Consider the following 17,957-nt stretch of genomic DNA (forward strand, 5'->3'; position numbering starts at 1 on the left):
ATCACAAAATATATTAACACCTGCCACTATATCTTGCTAGTGTTTTTTCTACAAATGATCACAAAACCGGCAGCCATATCACCCTGGAGCCCAAGACCGGTTTCCCACTGAAGCTAAGCAGGGCTGAGCCTGGCCAGTACCTGGATGGGAGACCTCCTGAGAAAGCTAGGTTGCTGCTGGAAGAGGTGCTAGTGAGGCCAGCAGGGGGTGCTCACCCTGTGGTCTGTGTGGGTCCTAGCGCCCCAGTGTAGTGATGGGGACGCTATACTGTCAACGAGCACCGTCCTTTGGATGAGACGTTAAACTGAGGTCCTGACTCTCTGTGGTCATTAAAAATCCCAGGATGTCTTTCGAAAAGAGTAGAGGTGTGACCTCGGCATCCTGGCTAAATTCGCCCATTGGCCTCTGACCATCATGGCTTTCTAACAATCCCCATGTCTACTGATTGGCTTCATCACTCTGTCTCCTCTCCACCAGTAAGTGTGGTGGGCGTTCTGGTGCAATATGGCTGCCGTCGCATCATCCAGGTGGATGAGGAGATACCCCCTGTCTATGTAAAGCGCTTTGAGTGCCTAGAAAAGCGCTATATAAATGTAAGGAATTAATTATTATTATTATTAAAACAAACATGAATTTGCCTGAAAAGTGCAACCTATAGATCAGGTCTATGGTTTTGAATTAACTCAAGATCATGTCTAATTTAGAGGAATAAGGCTGTGGACCAAATTCAAAATATCATACTGCAAGAATAAAGTTCTGCAAACTCTTTTCTCTCAGAGGCAAATATTGTTTAAAATTGTTAAGATGTCAACCAATTCATTGAGCTATCCAAAATTTCAAAAAATGACAAATTGAAATAAAGTTTAGTTTATTTAGTCACACCATGAGAACAGGCCATAAATCCTTCATGAAGTCATGATGACATTGCTTTTGTGTTGCTGGCCCATTCAAGTCTGTCATCAATGCAAATCCCACAGGCACTTGTATGAAACCCTCATTAGTATGAAACGGGACAATCTACAAGACGGGCCAAAGACAACATTACTGCATGAGAAGTGTGCAGAAAGATGCTTTACATTCTCAAAAATCAAATATAAAGACAATGTGCTTAGCGTTGGGGGGTTGTTTGGGGAGGTACAATAAGTGTAACAAACTATTCCCATAATAGATTCTTAAAAAATGAAGATCTCTTTCCCACTCATCTGTCTCGCTGTTATAAACTTGCACTTACTTCTGGAAGTTTATGGTGTGTTGTGAATACATGTAGGATATTCACAAAGATAAAGACGTGATGACATTGCTCGAATGATGTGGGGCCATTCAAGTCTGCCGTCAGTGCAAATCCCATAGTAACTTGCAAAACCCTCAAATAACATTAAACGTGTCAATCTACAAGAAGGGCCTTAAATGACAATACTGCTTGAGAAAGATGCTGCACATTCTCAAATAGTGTGCTTTTATATCGTTGTGAACAAATCTTCAATCATGCATGCTTCAACAACAAAGACATAACATTATAGCTTTTCAATAAGACAAAGCTAATTAAACCATTACTTTCACTTCAGTCCGGGTGGACTGGAACCGTAAGCCTAAACAAAATGCAAATGCAATATGTGCTTAGCGCTGGGTGGTTGTTTGAGGAAGTACAATAGGTGTACAAGCTATTCCCGCAAAAGATTCTGGAAAATGAAGATCTCTTTCCCATTCATCTGTTTCTGTATTATAAACTTGCACAATACTAGTGACGTTATTGAGGTGCCAGTTGTATCCTCCGACTATAAAGATCTTTTTATCTAGCAGACAGCACCCAGCCTCTGATTGACCAGCTCGCATTGGACTGACTGTTGTCCATTGATCGGTCTCTGGAATGTAATACTCTACAGCTAGCACATCGAAGCAGCGGTCAACATGGTCCATTCTGCCACCGAGAGCATAAATACGGTTGTTCACACTGATCATAGCATGCAAGACTCTTGGCTCATTCATAGGACACTTAAAGTCCCACTGATCAGAAGTCGGATCATAGCAATGGAGAGTCTTCTTATCCTCCACAGACACACCGTAACCTCCTGAGACGTAGAGTTTCTCACCGCACGTCACTCCGGCGTGACCCCAGATCCGCCTCTTGAGGGAATCCACATGAGTCCACTCGTTTTTCCTCGGACAATAGCACTCTACAGAGGACAAGCTGCCAGACCGGTTGCGTCCTCCAGTAGCGTAAAGTTGTCCATGCAACACATTGAGCTGAAACTGAATACGGCTCTCCTGCATGGATTGGATTCGAAGCCACTGGTTCAGATGGGGATCGTAGCGGAAACAGACATCGACCGCGCCCTCTCCGCTGCGATACTGCAAATGCTGCCCACCCACGACGTACACAAAATTGTCCAGAACTGACACACATGCATGGCTGCATCCCATTTCCATTTCAGTCAACTCTTTGAACTGTCGCACTGTGATGTCGGCTAGATAGTAGACTTTGCCGCTGACTGTCCGATCATTGTCGGTGTAGGGCGTCCCACCGAACGTAATCAGCGAAGTGACGTCTGAGCGAATGGAAGTTCGCGATGATTGCATTTCGTGCTGTCGGAATGGAAGGATCTGATAATTGAAGGCCTCTAGGAGAAAGTGTCGGCATTGCACATCCTCCACCATGATGTCGACAGTTTGGACGCTGTCCACAAGTTCAGACGAACGCATTAGCGGGAAGCGCACATGGCAGAGCACTTCGCTGGCCGCTGCTCGTCTGGACGCGTCGTGCTGCAGCCAGCGGATTGCCGCGTGGAACAAGTCAATCTCGCTACAGTTCTTCAACTTGTTGCTCTGAAGGAAGAAAACCAGTCGTTCCTTTGGAATGTGAAGGAAGTCGTCCTCCTGAGCGATCTGCAGGAAGTGACGGAACGTGAACGCATCGACCGACTGTTTCAGGGACGAGAGGCTAAAAGTAGTGGCCATCTGGCCGATGTTTAGACAAGTCTCAACACTCATGGCTGATTTCAGGAACTCCTCACAAAGCTCCACCACAGGCACCATCTGCAGGAAGACGGCTGCACCAAGAACATCCTGAATGCAGTCCAAGTCCAGAGTGACCTCAGAACTGTAGGCAAAATCAATAATGTGCTTCAGTCCTCTGGCTGAAAGACCTTTTAGCTCGATGGTGTTCTGGTTTGACTCCTTCATTCCTCCAGTAAACATGGCTCTGAATGGATCAAGAAAAGATTTCACACTTTTATCAAATCTGCGGCAAAAAGAGGGGATCTCCATACTTTTAAGCTAAAGTGCAACAGTGACCCCTCCCTTTTTAGCACCCTTGGTTCTGGAATTATTTTTCTCCATTCATTTTCTACACAGGGATTTAAAAACAATCTTTAAAGCTGCAGTAGGTCACTTTTGTAAATATATATTTTTTACATATTTGTTAAACCTGTCATTATGTCCTGACAGTAGAATATGAGACAGATAATCTGTGAAAAAAATCAAGCTCCTCTGGCTCCTCCCAGTGTCCTATTGCCATTTGCAGAAATGCATCGCTCCCGTTAAGAAACAACCAATCAGAGCTGCGGTCCGTAACTTTGTTTTATGTTCAAAATTAAGAAAAATTTATATAATAAGCGAGTACACCATGAATCCATTTTCCAAACCGTGTTTTAGCCTGTCCTGAATCACTAGGGTGCACCTATAATAAGTGTTTATATTAGGACTATTTTAGATTGCTTCGGGGGTACCGCGGCGGAGTAACCCAGTACCTTTGTGATTCTTCATAGACATAAACAGAGAGAAGTGGTTCCGGCTACGATGATCTTCCGCAAGACGCAAGCAGTTCTGTTTATTAACCGCTAGAGCGTCAAAAGTTACCGACTGCAGCTTTAATAAAGAGTCTTGAACCAAAACAACATTACAAGCTTGACAAATGAGGGCACAGTTCACAGAAGATGCATTCGTCCATTTGTGTCTACAATCTCTGGCTGTTTAAGTGCTATTTGGGAGTAATGGGAGATACATTTTCTGAGTTATTAAGAAATAGGGACTTTAAGAAAGAGCTGCTGATGAACGGAAGTAAACTATTAATGGTTCTATCAAAGTAAAAAAAAAAAAAAAAAAAAGCTAGAAGGTAGGATGCACTGAAATTGAACATTGAGAAACAATATTAGTGTTCATTCATTTTAATTGTAGAGGAATTAATTTAAATCTTGAGACTTTGTAAATAGTTACAGAGGGAAAAACTGGTCATCATACACTAAACGAGAATCACACACTACCAGACTTTCATTACTCTGAACACCACAAACTCATGAAGAAACTTGTGCATTGTTTCAAGGAGACACATCTAATCAAAACAAAGTGTTTTAAAATAAACAACTGGATGGATTCATAGTCTGAAGCTAAAAAAAAATAAAATCGATGAGTCCATGACCATCATAAAACTGTGATATTCTATTAAATCACTCAACTCAAATCTACTCTTTTTTTTTTTAAACAAGATATTGTGAAGAACAACCCAAATTCTTTATAATATCTTCTTTTAAGTTCAACAGAAATATTCATACAGGTTTGTAACAACTTGAACTTACGACGAATTATCTGTACACACATTATTCAAGTTAACTAGTCATTTAGACTTAGGGCTAGTTATTAACCTGCCATTTGCAGCTCAGTTGGCTGCTGCTAGCAAACAGTGCATTGTCTCACCTGAAGTAGTCACTGCAGGAGGCCAAAACCGCTTTGTGAACCTCAAATCGCTCGTTGTCAATGGCCAGAACCACATCCAACAACTGACCTTGATCGCGCAGAGCAGACAGTCCCCTCAGGAGAGTGTTGCTGTGGCTGGGGGCCGAGAAAGTACAACGGAGCGTGCTGTTCTTGTTGTTAGCCATGCTGGAAGAAAGAGAGAGAATCAATTTACGAGGAACTGTATCTCTCGCCACTCCCTGATCATTGTCTCTGGCTTCAGAGTCAACAGAACTTCACAAGTGGCTTGATAAATCTGCTGTATCCTGACGCTTCACATGTCTAGGTTTCTATACTGGTGCATCAGCATGATCCCTGTAATGGCACCTACTTTTAAATTATTCAACAGAATGGATAAAGAGCCAGTTTGGATACAGAACACCTAAGCCTAAAAAATATCAAGCAACAAGTGACCTAAACAACTGCCAACGTCAAATAGCTCTTGTGATGACAGTGCATATATCAATTTTAATTGTCATTGCTCCTAACCCTCATGTTCTATTGAGACAGACTCTGCATACTTCAATGTTTCATTTCCTATATGTTCCAATGCTATATATATATATATATATATATATATATATATATATATATATATATATATATATATATATATATATATATATATATATATATATATATATATATATATAAAACATATTTAGCAAGTCATACTAGTGCGTGTGTGCCATTTCAGTTTTTCTCCAAAAATCAGCATGATTAAAATGTGATATTAAGTTACTACAAACAATAATTTAAATTACAAATACAAAATGTTGCAGAATAATATAATATATGAATGAATAATAGCCTAAAGAACCTTTGTGCCAAAGGGGTTCTTTCTTGTCATCATAGAACCTTTATAGAACTCCAATGAACCCTTTTTTCTAAGAGTGTTATGTTGTCATAACGTTCACCTTGGAGATTGAAAAGGTTTCTTTTTTGAGACCCCAGGAGCCCAAATTCAGACCCAGAACAATAAAACCCACAGACGAGGTGGGAGTTCAAAGGAGGAATCTTTATATTACCAAACTGCAGGGAGAGGAAGAGTAGATATAAGTCATGATCTGCAAATTAACCACAATCTGATGTGATCCGACCACCTCAGAGAAAACCAGTGTTGAGCTGCTGCAAGAGCTTTAGAAGCACAGCAGCTGTGGTCAAAGAGTTCTCGTGTGTTCTGATTGGTGGATTATGATGATGAGTGGATAAAGACTAGAGCAATCAAATAGTGAGAGAGTGATCTGCTCACCTGGTTATGTTCGTGGATGTTTCGACGTGGAAAGCAGTTCGGAATGGAAATATTGATATTTTGTTAACAACATACTTTTCATACCTTAAAATAATCACTAAATGCTATGAAATTAGAGAATCATTTGAGTCAGTTCGGGAGTACAGAGCGTGATTCATTTGAGTCATTTTGGGAGTTCGTAGCAGGTTCGCGAATCATTTGAGTCAGTTCGGGAGTTCGTAGCGGGTTCGCGAATCATTTGAGTGTGTTTGGGGATCGCGAATCATTTGAGTGAGTTTGGGAATCGCGAATCATTTGAGTCAGTTTGGGGATCGCGAATCATTTGAGTCAGTTCGGGAGTTCGTAGTGGGTTCGCGAATCATTTGGGTGAGTTTGGGGATCGCGAATCATTTTAGTGAGCTTGGGGATCGAATAATTTGAATCAGTTCGGGAGTTCGTAGCGGGTTCGCGAATCATTTGAGTCAGTTTGGGGATCGCAAATCATTTGAATGAATCAGTTCGGGAGTTCGGAGCGGGATCGCGAATCATTTGAGTCAGTTCGGGAGTTCAAAGCGGGTTCGCGAATCAGTTGAGTCAGTTTGGGGATCGCAAATCATTTGAATCAGTTCGGGAGTTCAAGTATATTCAAAAACTAAACAAATCGTGCCTAACAAGTGCACGCACCTAGGCTAATGTAAAGTTACATGATGAAGTCATACTAGTGCGCATGTGCATTTTGAGTGCGTTCTTTCACTGCATTATTCAGTGTATTCAAATGCATTTATGAATGCAGGTGAATGATCACAAAATTCAAGATATGGGGGTTAGAAAATATATATATTTATATCATTTTATGTAGTTAATCAATATCACACGAAGATTGCCATTTCAGTTTTTCTCCAAAAATCAGCATGATTAAAATGTGATATTAAGTTACTACAAACAATAATTTAATTACAAATACAAAATGTTGCAGAATAATGTAATATATGAATGAATAATAGCCTAAAGAACCTTTGTGCCAAAAGGGTTCTTTCTTGTCATTATAGAACCTTTTTAGCATAAAAGGTTCTTTGGAGTTGAGTAAAGAACCCTATGGTTCTATATAGAACCCCAATGAACCCTTTTTTCTAAGAGTGTGTTGTCATAATGTTCACCTTGGAGATTGTAAATGTTTCTTTTTTGAGATCCCAGGAGCCCAAATTCAGACCCAGAACAATAAAACACACAGAAGAGGTGGGAGTTCAAAGGAGGAATCTTTATATTACCAAACTTCAAGAAAATTATCTTGATTAAAGCAGATAATTTATTTGGCTATAAAAGTATCAGAATTTATATATTTATAAATTCTATATATATCTGCTTTAATTTAGATAATTTTCAAAACTTGTAATTACAAAGCAAGCATGTAATGTAACTAATCCTATATAGTAATTTCTATTTTCTGTTTTGGATCAATCTGGCCCCAGAAAACTGTATATTTGTAAAACAAAAAATATACAGTAAAATCAAATGCTAGCATGTAACAAATTACTGCATGTAATCATGTTTCATATTTGGGACAGTTTTATTTAAAAACATTTAATGTTGTCAAATTGAAATGAGAGCATCAGTTCTATTAAATCTAGGGTCATAAAAACCTTAAATGAATTCATAGAGGTTTTAAATTTGGGATAGAAGAACGGGATAAAGCCTAATGTGATTATTAAAATATAAAAGGCCATGATTTCAATAAATAAATGTGAGTGAGCAATGTCCAAATGCAGTGCTGTTGCGCATTCAATGGGCTCACAGTTTCAGAGCATTTGTTCAAACAGATTGTCATAAATAATCATCAGTAGATCGTAAACAATGTTTACTTGATGGTGTTTATATTGTAATAGACTGAAGATGGTTGTAAGAGTGCTTATTTTTATCGCCCCTTTCCTTCTGAATGAACAGCTGCAATAGTAAAGCATACACATTTCACAAACAGTGTAATGTCACATTATTTCATCAATTCTCATTGCAACTCTAAAGTTTTGTTTATGCACTCCTTCATTTTTCAATATAGGGGAACATGTGCTCCTTGGAAATAAAGCAAGCATCAAGCCCTCATGTCGTTAAGTATGCTTTTGGGGCCCTGAATTCTACCAGATAGTATGTAAGGGTTAAAAGGTTCTTATTCTAAACATTTTGAAAGGTGCACTCAGTATGTTTCTGTGTACATTTAGCTGACTCTTATACTAACTGCTGTATGTTCATGCTCTGTGCTAGATTTATCTTCAACTTTTGAAACACACATTTGTTGCATTGCTCCATGAGAGATTGCTTGTTTTAACATTTCATTTATTGATTTATTTTACCTCAAACATATTCTGTTTCGACTGTGTCAGCATTCACCAACACTGTAGACTATGGTAAAGCTTATAGGTTATCATATAATGTCAAAAATAAAAAACAAAGTAATTAATGGTAAATTAGCATGAGACTACAATCCCATAAAAGCTGCGATGGGAGTGGAAAGTTCTCACTTCCATAAAGATCAACAAAATCTATAAAGAGAAGTGCAAATTTGCAACTATCCCTGCCATCTCAAGGACAAAATGGATTAAGACATGTTTTTTTATGGGTGCAATAACAGTGCAAATGCTAATAAACTGACTAACGTAAACCTTAGTAAATCTCATTTATTTAAATACTTTCCTACTATAGGTTTTGTGTCTGAAATGGAAACACCAATTAAATGCATATGCAATAAGTACAGCTGCAAAAATAACAGGCTTTTTCCACTGTCCATGGCTTAATTTTTCCTAGTGTGTCTTTAGTAAATCAATAAACTTTTTGACCTCACAATATTATGCTGTACAGCATGAATAATAGATAGCCTACTACATTAAACAGTGTTAATAAATTATTAGTTTTTCAAAAATTCATTTTAAATGAGCATTAGAAGTTAATCTAAACGTAAATATAAGGCAAAGAAGTATGCACAACTACATATCCAACATTAACCATTCTCAGTAAATGCAAAAAAAATTTAATATGGTACAGCTAAAAGGGCATTGTTGCACAGCTGGCCATGATAGAAAGAAATGCTGTAGACAGCAAGACGGCAGAATAAAACAAATGTTTTTTTAATTTGTATTCTTTTTTTATTTTTAATCTCGTGTTGCATTATGGGACAAACCTATGCATGCATGCATGCATCAAACGCATTGCATGCAAAATCTGATGCTACATACATGCATTCCTACCTGCTTTGAGCTCGACTCGCACAGAACTCCACACCATCTGACTCCGCCATGCTCAGCGAGGACGAGGATGAGGAAGGTCATCATGTGAAGAAGCCCAAATTTCCGCTAATCATGCTCAATCTTAATAAAATACGAAATGCAAGACGCGTCATTGAAAAATAAACAAACAACCCACATCACACTTTACAGTTTCGAGTGCATAGACTGCTTTGAGACAGTGAGAGAGCATTAGTAAGGAAAGTAATGATTTCTAGCCCATAAATACTGTACGGCCTGTAGTCGAGGACAATCCAGGTGCTGCTGACAGAGTTCAGCTCGAGCTTACCTGCGCGCGCCTCTCACCCTATGCGCAACCCCGCGGTTGCTGCTGCGCGCTCACGAGCACACCAGTCTTCTTCTTTTCTGTTTTTCTTTTGCAACCATCGTGAATTTGCGCATTACCGCCACCTTCTGAGTGTGGAACAGAGTTGAATATTCTTTTAGTGCTGTCCATGGCTCTGGTGCTGTTCACACGATTAATTGCGATTAATCATATCCAAAATAAAAGTTTTTTGTTTACTTTATATAAATGTGTGTACTTTATTTATTATGTATATATAAATGCACACACATACAGCATAAATGTACATGCATATATCTATGTTCACATAATTTATATTTAGCTCCCAAACTCTGGAATAGCCTTCCTGATAATGTCCGGGGTTCAGACACACTCTCTCTGTTTAATCTAGATTAAAAACGCATCTCTTTCGCCAAGCACTCAAAATACTGCATCTCTTAAATTGTGACTGCAGCTGTATCTGATCAAATGCACATTATTATTCTTTAGCTCGGGTTAAACTAATTCATTTTACTTTGTTGGAACAGCAGCTACGCTAATTATGTCTCCATTTGACTCTCTGTTTTGCCACAGGATTTACATCCTGTGGTAACTACACTCTTAGAAGAAAAGGTTCTATCAGGCGCTAAGTATTTGGATCCCCTAAAAGGTTCTATATAGAACCCTTTTTAAGGGTTCAATCAAAAGAACCCTTTAGGGTTCATTGTAACCAGGAAAAGGGTTCTATATGGAACTTTTTAGGGGTTAATTCATGATTATTTATTTTGTCCTTTCCGGATTAAATATTTCATATAATTGACAAACATCAAGACCCTAAAATGTAAAAATGTAATTCACATAAAAAAGTCACCCATGAATACTGAAAAAAAGCACACCCAAAGTGCATAGAACTAGTCATTTAATTATAATAACAAAAATAATTACTATTACTGAAAGAATGCTACCGTAATTTCAAATATTCAGACAGTTTTTTTTTTTTTTTTTTTTTTGGCTTCTGGAGAGTTTAAACAGGTATTGCTCTACAAAATTCATCATGTGAGTGATGTGCTTGGGGTATTCCACACTGAATATAAAATAAGTAGCAAAGAGGCACTCCATTGCCTCCATCACATCCATTTCTGCGCTCACAATGCTGGCACCCTCCATATTAATTCTAACTCTTTTTGCATGGAGGGGGTTTGAAGCTTCATGAAAAACTATAGTCGGAGTTGGCTTTACTGATTCCTGCAAGTTGGAAAGAATAAATTATTTGTGAAATAACTTAGAATCTTGCATACTTTCTTCCAAACAATTAGGGATGTGACTTATAGTTCGAAAAATACGGTAAACTTGCAGCTTGATTATTGAAGAGACACTACACAAACATTATTCACACATGCAGTTTCTCACTTTCTCTCTGTTGTTAATTTAAATATAAATGCTATTCGTTCAAGCTACATCATTTCTGTATCTGATTTAAAGCATGCAAGTTCGGGAGTTCGGAGCGGGTTCGCGAATCATTTGAGTCAGTTTGGGAGTTCGGAGCGGGATCGCGAATCATTTGAGTCAGTTTGGGGATCGCGAATCATTTGAATCAGTTCGGGAGTCCATAGCGGGTTCGCGAATCATTTGAGTCAGTTCGGGAGTTCAAAGCGGGTTCGCGAATCATTTGAGTCAGTTCGGGAGTTCGGAGCGGGTTCGCGAATCATTTGAGTCAGTTCGGGAGTTCGGAGCGGGATCGCGAATCATTTGAGTCAGTTTGGGGATCGCGAATCATTTGAATCAGTTCGGGAGTCCGTAGCGGGTTCGCGAATCATTTGAGTCAGTTCGGGAGTTCGGAGCGGGTTCGCGAATCATTTGAGTCAGTTCGGGAGTTCGGAGCGGGATCGCGAATCATTTGAGTCAGTTTGGGGATCGCGAATCATTTGAATCAGTTCGGGAGTCCGTAGCGGGTTCGCGAATCATTTGAGTCAGTTCGGGAGTTCAAAGCGGGTTCGCTAATCATTTGAGTCAGTTTGGGAGTTCGTAGCGGGTTCACGAATCATTTGAGTCAGTTTGGGGTTCGCGAATCATAGCTGCATGGATAGGCATTTTTAACTAATTTAGTAGCTAGTTCTAATTACGTTTTCCAAGCGTGTTTAGGTGTGATATGTGAACTCGTATTTTTTGCTTTAATTATGTGCCTTTTAACATTATCAAGTATATTCAAAAGCTAAACAAATCATGCCTAAAAAGTGCACGCATCAAGACTAATGTAAAGTTACATGATGAAGTCATACTAGTGTGTGTGTGCCATTTCAGTTTTTCTCCAAAAATCAGCATGATTAAAATGTGATATTAAGTTACTACAAACAATAATTTAATTACAAATACAAAATGTTGCAGAATAATATAATATATGAATGAATAATGTGCCAAAAGGGTTCTTTCTTGTCATTATAGAACCTTTTTAGCATAAAATATGGTTCTATATGGTTCTATATAGACCTCCAATTAACCCTTTTTTCTAAGAGTGTTATGTTGTCATAACGTTCACCTTGTAGATTGAAAATGTTTCTTTTTTTAGATCCCAGGAGCCCAAATTCAGACCCAGAACAATAAAACCCACAGACGAGGTGGGAGTTCAAAGGAGGAATCTTTATATTACCAAACTGCAGGGAGAGGAAGAGTAGATATAAGTCATGATCTGCAAGATTAACCACAATCTGATGTGATCCGACCAAATCAGAGAAAACCAATGTTGAGCTACTGCAAGAGCTTTAGAAGCACAGCAGCTGTGGTCAAAGAGTTCTCAGTTTGGGAGTTCGTAGCGGGTTCGCGAATCATTTGAGTCAGTTTGGGGATCGCGAATCATTTGAGTCAATTCGGGAGTTCGTAGCGGGTTCGCGAATCATTTGAGTCAGTTTGGGAGTACGTAGCGGGTTCGCGAATCATTTGAGTAAGTTTGCGGATCGCGAATCATTTCAGTCAGTTTGGGGATCGCGAATCATTTGAATCAGTTCGGGAGTTCGGAGAGGGACTGCGAATCATTTCAGTCAGTTCGGGGATCGCGAATCATTTGAATCAGTTCGAGAGTTCGTAGCTTGATCGCGAATCATTTGAGTCAATTCGGAGTTCGTAGCGGTTTCGCGAATCATTTGAGTCAGTTTGAGGGATTGCAAATCATTTGAGTCAGTTTGTGATCGCGAATCATTTGAATCAGTTTGGGAGTTCGGATGCGGATTGCGAATCATTTGAATAAGTTCGGGAGTTCGTAGCGGGATCGCGAGTCATTTGAATAAGTCCGGGAGTTCGTAGCGGGTTCGCGAATCATTTGAGTCAGTTTGGGGATCGCGAATCATTTCAGTCAGTTTGTGATCGTGGATCATTTGAATCAGTTCGGGAGTTCGGAGCGGGATCGCAAATCATTTGAATAAGTTCGGGAGTTCGTAGCAGGTTCGCAAATCATTTGATTAAGTTTGGGGATTGCTAATCATTTGAGTCAGTTTGGGAGTTCGGAGCGGGAGTCAGTTCGGGAGTTCAAAACGGGTAAATTCTATTTCAAATGGATTACATACAGATGAGTGACTTCTAGGGCTTTGTTAGACTAGTCAGTTGGAACATTTCTTTTGAAATGTTAATGAAATTAGTTGTTGCCCAAATCCCTTGTAGAAAACCAGTACATTATTTCAGCTGATGAGGTTTTGACAGCCAATCAGAATCCACCACCCTATTATAGACCTTATGCTGTTTTGACAAAGGCCTAATATTATTTTTATGTCACATGCCTCTCTTTCGTTCAGAGTGCAGACGTTTTGAAGAACTGGATCAGAGATTCATTCTCACTTTCACTTATTCTCACAAGATTGATGAGATTATTTAAATAAATATCAGTGTATCAAATGTATAAGAACCTATATTCTGGGAATAACCAGTATTAACCCCATTGGAATGAATGGAATTTATTAAAAACAGTCCAAAATGATGAAACCTACATATTTATTTGTAATGGAAACAATAAGTCCAAATAATTAAATGTTCAGTTTCAGATGAAAAAAGGTGTTTTTTATGTGTTATTATTATTATTATTATTATTATTATTATATTTGATTTGGCCAGCAGCGGCCGTGTATGTACATATCACATCACGCTGTGGGCATTTATTTTGATAACTTCCGCTTTCACCTGGAAGTACAACAGTAAGCGGTTTGAAGACTACGTTGTGTTTCGAAGAAGATTCCGAAGAAACTTTCGTAATTTAAGAATTTAATCGATTAAATCTTCACTAGGGAGTTAATAAGACTCATCAGCCACTCAGCTGACATGGTAAGCAAAGTCTATAAACTTACAGGCTAAAACTGAAACTCAGATGGTCTGTTGAATAGAGCTAAGCTGTAGCTAAGTGTACCGTTGGCTAACGTTACCTCCTATTAAATACATGGGTAGCTTAGCACAAATCGTTACCGCGAAATGCTACCTGTCAGATTGTTCTACCAACATCTTTTTCATGTGGTTTCAGGATGTCCATACCTATCCTTTCTGTATCTTTTTAGATCTTTTTGGTTGCACAATCTGATAGGTAACGTTAGCATGTTTCTGTATCGATTTGTGCTGCCTATATATATATAAATAAATAAATACTCAAGCTCTGTACACTTCTCGTATTTAAACGAACGTGTTTTGCACATAGACGTGGAATTTTGCATAAAAAAAAATACTTGATTTAAAAATAAAACCGGATACAAATCACTACAGAGTCAGAAACACGCGATGCACTTTTTTGGTTTTCATTGTCCAGTGGCAACAAAGTGCACTTTATTCTCAGCCAAACAGAAGCACTTAGCCTCTGGACTTAATATAACACTTGTATTTTAAACAATATTTACTCGCATCACTAAGAAATATTTGAGAATTTAATGACAACAGTTATATTATTAATATACGATTAATTTTAGTCTAATTGCTGTTCTTGTGTTTCTTGAGTGCAATCTTTTTAAGTGTTTTTAAAATCTTTATTCAGTAATCCCGAGTACTCTTCATTCAGAGCACTGAAGAAAGTTTTCATGCACTTATGTCAAATACTGTAAGCGTGACCACCTTTAATGGTTCATTTGATTTCTTCTTCTTCTTTCCTAGCTCCCATTATCTTTACTGAAGACAGCACAGAACCACCCGATGGTGAGTATGAGGCAGATCACATCGCCTGTGCACAGTTAACGGAACAGTTTGGTGAACAGATCTGGAGAAATGTAGCATTGCATCAGTGTCTCATCAAAGGATGCTCTGCAGTGAATGGGTGCCGTCAGAATGAGAGTCCAAACAGCTGATAAAAACATCACAATAATCAACAAGTAGAATAACAAATAAGTTAGTCTGATTTTATTTTCAGCTGGTGGAGTTAAAGAATGGTGAAACGTACAACGGCCATCTGGTCAGCTGTGACAACTGGATGAACATCAACTTGAGAGAAGTTATTTGCACTTCACGGGTAAATACAACATCTTTCCTCAATATTAAAGGGTTAGTTCACCCAAAAATGAAAATTACCTCATTAATGACTCACCCTCATGTTCTTTGAAACAATTTTGATTGCATAAACATGATTGAGCCATGTCTCTGCTGGAATCTAATGGTTGTTATTCTGCCGGCTCTGATTTGCAGGATGGAGATAAATTTTGGAGGATGCCAGAATGCTATGTCAGAGGAAGCACCATTAAATATTTGCGAATCCCTGATGAGATCATAGATATGGTGAAAGAGGATGTAATGTCGAAGGGACGTGGTCGGGGGGGCATGCAGCAGAACAAGCCACAGGGAAAGGGCAGAGGAGGCGGACCTGGAAGAGGTGGTGGAGCCGGCAGAGGTTAGACACATTTCAGAACCCCTGCTAAATTCTTTCATTTATTCACCCTCAAGTTTTTCTAAACCTGTATGGGTGTTTTTTTTTTTTTTTTGTTGAGCACAAAAGAAAACACTTTAAAGGATTTTTGTAACCAAACAACTGACGGTAGCCATTGGCTTGCGTAGTATGGAAGAAAATACCATGGAAGTCAATGGCTACCATCAAGTATCAATCTCACTATTGGAGCATGAACTCCAGAAAGACATTCCCAACTTGGAAGTTGTAAATCTTGAAGTATGGTCTTTAATATGTCTTTTAAAATATGTTGAACTCTAAAACTGCTGGAAAATCAAAGCTATAAAACTAAACAAGCTGTGTTCCAAATTTGAGGTTGATATCTAAAAAAAAAAAAAAAAAAAAAAAAAAAGTTTACTTTTAGTAATATTTTGTTTGGGCACATTACCAAACCTTTCCACTAGATGTCTGCCAATCAGTGATCCATATAAGGATGTGAATAAAATTCATATTTTCACACAATTTCTGAAGGAGACATTCTATTTAGTAGTATTAGCAGTGATGTATTTAAATTCAACATCTAACTATGACATAATCATAATTATGGTTTACCAGTTTTTTACATGATCGAACATTTATATTAATTTCATAATAAAAGTCTGAACAGCACTTAAAGTGTTAGTTCATCCAAAAATGTTATCCTAGGTGAAGATGACTTTCTTCTTTCAGACAAATCCAGTCAGAGTTATTAAAACAAATTGAAAAAAAGCTGTTTGATGGCACTCAGCGGGTGTTGCACTGCATCAGTCCAAGAGAAGTATAATAAAAAGTGCATCTATTAAAAAAAAAAAAGTGTCTCACATGACTCTGGGGGTGAACAAAGGCCTGTACCGAATCGATGCGTTTTTGTAAGAAAAATTCCCCTATTCAAAACGTAATAATTGCTATAATCTAGCTTGGCCTCACAGTTGTAAACGGAGCAGTTTCGGGGCAATGACATTTGAGATCAGCGTTGTGCGTGCGCCTCTCAGAAGTGACGCACGCAGAAACACAGCGGAAAGATAAAAACAAAACACTGTTCACTAATTAGAAGTACAAAACAAGGATTTGTAAAGAAGAATGTCAGAGGATTTCAATATAAGCCAAGAGGAGACTGATTTATTTCTTTGCTAAAGTAAAGAAACTTTGCTTCCTTTACTCCTGTTAACTAACGTTGGTTTTGACGAGACTCACCGGCACATGTGAGACACTTTATTTAATGGATGCACTTTTTATCAAACTTCTCTTGGACTGATGCAGTGCAACATCAAACTGCTTGAAAGACCAATACTTTTTTTTTTTAATAAGTCCGACTGGGTTCGTCTGAAAGAAGATAGTAATATACACCTAGGATGACTTCAAGGGGAGTCATTTATGGCCTAACTTTCATTTTTGGTTCAACTAACTTAAAGTTTTGCTGCATGCTTTTGTAAAAAAAGTTTATAAACAACTTTTGCTATATAATTTCTTTGAACATATTAAATGTTGCAGTGACTGTTTTTGAAATGCATATACACAGTTTACAGACTTGTTTTCTTTTTCTTTTGAGGTGTCTTTGGTGGCCGTGGCAGAGGCATGACTGGAACTGGCCGTGGACAGCAACAAGACAAAAAGCCTGGAAAGCCACAAGGTGTCAAAAACCAACACTAGATATAAAACACATCATCTCCTCATGTGTTCGTTTGTTTTACTCCCTTTTGACACAAGCACCTTTTCAGGTCTCTTGAGATTCACACATTAACATCATAAAGTTTACAGAGTATTTTCTTTAAGAGATTCATTCACAAGCCTCAGTTAGTGTATCAAACTGTACTTAACTTTTTGCACTGAGTTTGTAAAAGCCTTTAATGGAAAAACACGTGAATTTTTACGGTCTGTCTCATACTTTTTCTCATCTACTTTCTCAGTTTGATCGTCAACCAGAAAGAGTGAACTTAATTTGAAATGGGCGTGCTGAATTTCTTTGAAGATTTTAATTTGGACAAGTTGATGTAAAGATGCTCTTCCATTTTCTCCAAAAAGTTTTTATTTTCTGTTGTCACACATTTTGGTGCATGTTTTCACATTGCTGTTTTAAGTTTTTTTTGTTTTGTTTTTGTGCTTTAAAATGCAACCATGGTGTAACTTGACTTGTGTTTAATGCACTTGTGAATAAATCATTTTTGTTAAATATTTCAGTTGCTTTGAGTTTCTCTGTGAGAACTCTTTTACATCTAAAGAAAAAAGTTGCACGTATTGACATTCAGGAAAGTCCAGGGAACTGGAGTCTTTACCCATCTAGAGATCTCCAGAAGTAAAGTCTTGAAAGTAAATTTAGACTATCTTTGGGAAGTCAACATTAAAATGGCTTGCAGAGAGTCATCTCTGCATTATATGGAGAGTTCATTCATTCAAAACTAAAAATTGTCATCCTTTAGTCACCTACAAGTTGTTCCAAAATTGAATGCAATTGCAAAACTGGTTAAGTTCTATGAAAGATCAATTGTTTATAAACTTTTTTTTTTTTTCCTCTGCTATTTGATATATATTTTAACTGTGGCTCGAACCCAATGAAGCATAACTTCAGCA

The 17,957-nt window shown here is 38.2% G+C and overlaps 2 protein-coding genes across 3 annotated transcripts; one reads left to right on the forward strand and one right to left on the reverse strand.

Annotated features, from left to right (window-relative positions):
- Positions 1-851: 851 nt before the first annotated feature.
- klhl26 (kelch-like family member 26) lies at positions 852-9,556 on the reverse strand. The gene is made up of 4 exons (XM_052569356.1): positions 9,466-9,556; positions 9,196-9,315; positions 4,690-4,875; positions 852-3,199 (listed from the first exon to the last, which is right to left on the reverse strand). The coding sequence occupies exons 2-4, from the start codon at positions 9,243-9,245 to the stop codon at positions 1,618-1,620; spliced, it is 1,818 nt and encodes a 605-aa protein (XP_052425316.1). The 5' UTR covers positions 9,246-9,315; positions 9,466-9,556; the 3' UTR covers positions 852-1,617.
- Positions 9,557-13,651: 4,095 nt separating this feature from the next.
- Positions 13,652-17,561, forward strand: LOC127968666 (U6 snRNA-associated Sm-like protein LSm4). Of its 2 annotated transcripts, XM_052569999.1 has the most exons (6): positions 13,652-13,819; positions 14,630-14,671; positions 14,883-14,981; positions 15,155-15,356; positions 16,939-17,019; positions 17,297-17,561. In XM_052569999.1, exons 1-6 carry the CDS (start codon positions 13,817-13,819, stop codon positions 17,299-17,301), a joined length of 432 nt encoding a protein of 143 aa, XP_052425959.1. In that variant the 5' UTR covers positions 13,652-13,816; the 3' UTR covers positions 17,302-17,561. The 2 variants fall into 2 exon arrangements, with proteins under 2 accessions (XP_052425959.1, XP_052425958.1); XM_052569998.1 differs by having other exon boundaries at positions 16,939-17,561.
- The last annotated feature ends 396 nt before the right edge of the window (positions 17,562-17,957 follow it).

This window comes from Carassius gibelio, chromosome B11 (assembly GCF_023724105.1).
Source record: "Carassius gibelio isolate Cgi1373 ecotype wild population from Czech Republic chromosome B11, carGib1.2-hapl.c, whole genome shotgun sequence".
Classification (NCBI taxonomy): Eukaryota; Metazoa; Chordata; class Actinopteri; order Cypriniformes; family Cyprinidae; genus Carassius; species Carassius gibelio.